The sequence below is a fragment of the Alligator sinensis genome, unplaced genomic scaffold (genome assembly GCF_000455745.1).
Source record: "Alligator sinensis unplaced genomic scaffold, ASM45574v1 scaffold1371_1, whole genome shotgun sequence".
Classification (NCBI taxonomy): Eukaryota; Metazoa; Chordata; order Crocodylia; family Alligatoridae; genus Alligator; species Alligator sinensis.
This window is the reverse complement of record NW_005842601.1, coordinates 98662-104430: the sequence shown is the minus strand read 5'-3', so window position 1 is coordinate 104430 and position 5769 is coordinate 98662. Positions and strand designations below refer to the sequence as shown.

At 45.5% G+C, this 5769-nt stretch overlaps 1 protein-coding gene across 1 annotated transcript in view; it reads left to right on the top strand.

Moving 5' to 3' along the window:
* Positions 1-5769, top strand: part of LOC102382988 (protoheme IX farnesyltransferase, mitochondrial-like) — a gene marked incomplete at its 3' end in the record, with an annotated part of 104057 nt that overhangs the window by 1137 nt on the left and 97151 nt on the right. Inside the window, exon 2 of the mRNA XM_025214743.1 lies at positions 1822-2146. Coding sequence (XP_025070528.1) covers positions 1822-2146 — 325 coding nt within the window. The remainder of the gene's footprint in view (positions 1-1821; positions 2147-5769) is intronic.

Sequence of the window (5769 nt, the reverse complement as noted above, 5' to 3'; positions counted from 1 at the left end):
GTGGGCGTCGCCCGCCGCGGGGGGGGAGCCGCTGCCTGCCCCAGTGAGGCTCCGGGAAACTGCTTTGCTTCCCCGCATCGCCTCAGGGAGCGAGGAGGCACATAGGGGGAGCAGAGCACTTTCCCGGAGCCGGGGATCATGTGCCAGGCTCCGGCTCCGGCCCCCGGCCCCAGTCCTTGGCTTCCAGCTCCAGCCTCCAGCCCCTGGCCCCAGCGGAGGCAAGGCAGGGATGGAGGCTGGGGCAGGGGGGTTGGCACAGGCTCCGCAAGCTCTGGGGAAGTGCTCCGCTCCCCAGCCCTCATGCTGGGGAGCAGAGCACTTTCCCGGAGCCGGGGATCATGTGCCAGGCTCCGGCTCCGGCCCCCGGCCCCAGTCCTTGGCTTCCAGCTCCAGCCTCCAGCCCCTGGCCCCAGCCTCTGGCCCCCAGCCCTCAGTCCTCTTCGGTAAGTGTCCCACACTGGACTGAGGCAGCGCATTCACGGACCGCTGCTCCTTAGAGGGAACATTGCATTCAAGTCATCAAGCATTTGTCAGACTTGTTGGTTTTTGACTTGAGCTGCATTCAACTAGTCATTCATTGGTGAAAAGCACTACATCTTCCTTCCTTACCTACACTGTTGCAGGATTTAAAAATGTATGTTAAATATAACAGCAAGTGCTGCTCCATAGTTTTTTAAAGCTAGCACATTCTTGATAAGTTGGGCTTGAAATTACATGAAAAATGTGGAAAGCTTCAGAGAAGAAAACTGAAATGTGGGGGAGGCTATATGTGCTTTTTTATTTACATGATACTAACTACAGGTGCTATAAAAGAGGGGGGAAAGACTGTATAAAAGCTAATTTCAGCTTACCATCTGTCTAGTCAGGTGGAGAAATGAAGCACTCTATGCAGTAACACCCCATTAGTGTTCATCTTTACAAAGTTTTCCTTTGAAACATTTTCTGAAATTGGCAGGTCAGGCAGACTGAACTGAAATTAGTTGTGATAGAAGACTAACGTGAGGGGTAGAATTTTACTTTCTAATTTTTTTTTTTTTTTAGAAGTGTCTGTGTCTTGGAACACAGCTAGCACTTAATAATAGCAGATTAGACTGTGGGTGGTCATGTGTATATATATCCTTATGTTTATGTTTGTTTAAAGCTTGAGCAAACTGTAGAATGAATAATTAAAATAAATAAATACCCAGTAGTTTAGAATAGGAAGTGAAGAGCAGTGCTTGCAACTGCAGCTGCAAGGGAATATTTAGTTATGCTGGAAGTAGTTCTCTAAACTTAAGCTAGCATTATTTATGCCTGAATGGAAACCAGGCTTTTGGCTTATTTTGTGCAGTTGTGGGTATTGTTTTGCAGATGAAGCAGTACTGGAAACACAGAGTCAATCATATCAGCAACATGAAGTTATCTTCTTTAATCATAAACATTGTATAGCAATAAGAAGAAATTAATTATCGTATTCCTATTGTTGTTAGTGATGTCCAGAATTTATTGATAAGAATAGATTTTTTAAACTAAAGCAAGCATGGTATGTGTCCTCCTTTTGGGGTACATAAAAATTTCGGGGGGGGGGCACATGCATATCACAGCCACAGATCTATAGTTTTCCTGCCCCCCTCCCCTCTCCCTCCCCCTCCCACACACATGCACTTCAGTCACTACCACTTCCTCCTGCCATTGATTGCTGCAGGCAAGGGGAATTGGTGGTGAAGAACATGGTGGTAGTGGCTCACGTAGGGAGGCTTTTGATGGTGGAATGTAAACCTACAAGGTTTGAGAAATACCAAACTATTGTACCTCAAACTTAATTTCTCTTTTTCTATCCAGTATGTAACACAGTGCAACAAAAGCCTCTATCAGCAAGCAAAACCGAAGCCAGATCCAGTTGCACCTCCTTTCCAGGAGAGGCAACATTTGGGGCATGAAAAAACGGTTATACATAAGATTAAGCCAGTTTCGCTTCCCTGCCTACCTTTGCCTGAGGCATCAAAAGGAGCTGAGTTCAGCAAAGCAAAGTTAGCTGCAGAAATAGAAGGCTCAGCAACATCAGGAATAGAAGAATCCAAGGAAGAAAAACAATGGAAAGAAATGAAGTTACAGCTGGACGATTTACCAGGAATTTTAGCACGTTTGTCCAAAATCAAACTTACAGGTACTATTGAGAACTTTTTCCAGCTTCTGTGATTCAAAGTTCTCCACCTTTTTTTTGCTTCAAGTGGTCTGTGATTCTATGTACAATTTTTCTCGTGGACAACTTTCTTATTATTTTTCATCCTGCAGATCATTCAGTGACATACCATACCTGGGTCAGCTATGGTAATTTCCTATACAGAAAGATAGTTTAGAAAAGTATTAAATATATTTTTAGTTGTTTTTTAATTAAGTTTAGTTACAAGAGCTAAGTAGAAGCCAGAGCTATGTAACCAGCTGTCAGGTCACAAGGAAGTATTCCATTTAGCAGCAGCAGTTCACAGACCTCAGTTTGAGAGTTCTGTAATCGTATTTTCACTGTCAGTCTGTATAAACGCTGATTATTGAATCTATAACCCAAGCAAGGCAAATAAAGTATACTGGTGCCATTTTTCTGAAGTAATCACTTTTTTACTATTTTTAGTATTGTTTAAGTTGTAGCCATGTTGTAGCCATGATGGTCCAGGAAAATTGCAAAAAGCAAGCATTTTTGTAGTTGATATCTTTTATTGGACCAACTGCATGGTTGGTATAGACCTAGATAAGCTTTTGAATACCACAGTACCTTTCCTCATGTTTCTGGGACAGGACCAGACACACTAGAGCTAAATAGCAGATGGGAAAAAAGGCTTAATTTTTCCCATTTCAGTTTTGAATTTATCATTGATACAAAATATACTCTATTTTAATGAGAAACTTCTGTTAAGTTGTAGAGGATTTTTATAAGGTTGCTATAAAACCCACCTGACCTGGGGACAGCTATCCGGGGATCATGCTATACCCGCATGATCTGGGGACAGCAGGGCAGACCCTACAATGAGAGGCTACGGGACTGGAACCTGTTCAGCCTTCACAAGAGAAGGCTGAGGGGGGACCTTATGACTGTCTGTAAACTCACTAGGGGGGACCAGAAGGGTTTGGGGGAGACCTTGTTTCCCCTAGCGCCCCCCCGGGATAACAAGGAATAACGGCCACAAGTTGTTGGAGAGTAGGTTTAGATTAGACATCCGTAAGAACTACTTCACAGTTAGGGCGGCTAGGATCTGGAACCAACTTCCAAGGGAAGTGGTGCTGGCTCCTACCTTGGGGGTCTTTAAGAAGCGACTCGATGCCTACCTGGCTGGGGTCACTTGAGCCCAGTTTCCCTCCTGCCCAGGCAGGGGGTCAGACTTGAAGATCTACAAGGTCCCTTCTGACCGTACTTCTATGATTCTATTAATTTTTTTTTTTTTTAAATCAAGTTTTTGTGTTTCAGTTTAGCAGTACTTCTGGTCAGCTTTATGTTAAAAGCAACAAAAAGGCTAAAGTGGGTGCATTCCTAGCATATATGGCTCAGCTTTTGGGTATCCTTATCTTAGTTTCCTGAAATGAAGAGCCCCACGCAGCTCTGGCCCTACCCCATGCAGATCTGGGGGCACACACCCTCCTTGATGAGAGGCAGGAACTGTGGTGGGTACTCCCTGCATCTCCTGGACGAGCAATGGCTCCGTCCTGTGCCTGCTCTGCCCCAGTAGGGCAGAGCTTGCCCCAGCCCCACTCTTCCCTCACCACAGGGACCTTTAATCTGGTCCCCCATGCCCCTCCCCTCCCCCCTCCCCTTCCACCACACCAGACTTACCATCTTCACGCAGCTCTCCAAGCTGCCAGGTTGTTATTGGAAATTGGATTGGTATTAGCCAATATGCCTCCTTAAAATTGGCTATCAGTATTGGCCCCAAAAATCTCTGTTGGTACACCCCTACTTTTCACTAGTCCGGGAAAATCTATTCTTTTTTTTCCCCCAAACCAGCTAAGCAAACAACTTGTTAAATAGTTCTCACAATTATCAGTCTTGCTATCTTGCAAACATTATTGTGTTTCAGTGTCATATTCTCATAATAGTTACATAGCACTTAAATCGCTTTTGTGGCATAGATAGCAGCTCTTTATTTTATATATGGGGAAATTGATGTACAGAGATATTAAATGGTTTGATGAAAGCCTCGCATCAAATCTATGGCAGAACCAAAAAATAAAAATCAAATATTTGGGATTCTAAACTGGTCTCTCCTCCACCAAGCCAATGTGTCTTCTTGGTATTAAAACAGCACTATAGTTTCATAATGATGCTTGTAAAATTATTAAACAAATTTCCTGAAATCATTTTACTTCTTGGAATTTTGGTTCTGCAGTATTTCATGTCTTGGCCTTTGTTTTCCACAAGCAATCTAACGTTTGGTTATTTCAAAATTCCTCTGGTTTTTAAACAGATATTTTATTGCTTTCAGCATCTGTGTGACCATCGAAAATTTTGCGCTTATGGACCTTGATCCTAGATGTCTATCTAAATTTTGTTTATCACTTCCTTGGAGAAATCCAGACAGCCTTGACAATGTTCTTCAGTAGAACACAAGAACTCTGGTTTCCACCTTAGTTACATATGTGACACATTCCTCTACTGGTATGCATTGGTGTCAGTGAATGTTGAGGAAAATAAGTCTGTTGGGAAACTAACAGATATTTTTTGTTGCCAGGTGTCACTGAAGACTTCAGTAATGTAGCTTTGTGTGTCTCTCTAGTGACATTTCCAAAGAGCTTAGGGTTTTTGACAAATTAAAAAAAATGATGACACACTGGCTATTTGTAGCCAGTTATACTCATTCTACTACAGTTGTTGCTTTATTTTCTCACTACTGAGTAGTAATAGTAGTTCACTCTTCTATAGTACTTTTCATGCATAGACCCGTGAGCTTCATGTGGGCCACCCAATCTTGGTGTCTCTTCAACAAGATGCTTTTATTAAATGGTTCCTCTTGAGGAGCTTCTGGCCCTCCACAAGAAATTGAAATCGAAGTGTCTAGTATTTGCTCCAGATTTGACTGATTCGGGGGACAGTGATTTGATTCAGTGATTTGAATCGCTGTCCCCGAATTGATTCAGCTGAATCTGATTTGGAGACTCAGCTGCTGCTGAATCTCCGAATCAGCCAGGCCCTTCACCCCCCAGCCCGGCAATGGCTGCCCTGCCTGCTCCAGCTCCTGGCTCATTGGGGAAGGCCCCCCCCTAAGCTTACCAGGTGCTGCTGGGCAGGGGGCGATCCCCACTGCCTTACGCTGTGTGGGGGCTCTGTATGAGGCCCCCAACCTCCCCCCCCCCTGCTCTGGCCCTTGAAGAAAAAAAAAAACCTGAGAAAAGCCCCATCACTGCTCCTGCTGGCAGTGGGGTAATCCCCGCTGCACCAGGTGGGGGGCTCTGCATGAGCCTCCTGAAGCCCCGAGGCTGCACCAGGAGCGGTGCGTCCTAGGGCTTTTTTCCATTTTTTTTTTTCTTCTGAAAGGGCCGGAGCTGGCTGGAGCTGGCCCAGGCAGAGCACCCATGGGGAGGGCGTCGGGGGGGCTTATGCAGAGCCCCCCATGCAGCATGGGGGATTGGTCCCCTGCCCAGCAGCACTCTGAGCACCGGGGCTTTTCTTTAAAGCACTGGGTCCAGGGTAGGGTTTTGGGGGGCTTGGGGGGCTGGCAGGGGTCCCCCCCGTGGTCCCCTCCCCCAACCCCGCTTCCTCTGCCCCTAGTACTTACCAGCTCGGAGTCGGCTGTAGCCCCCCGC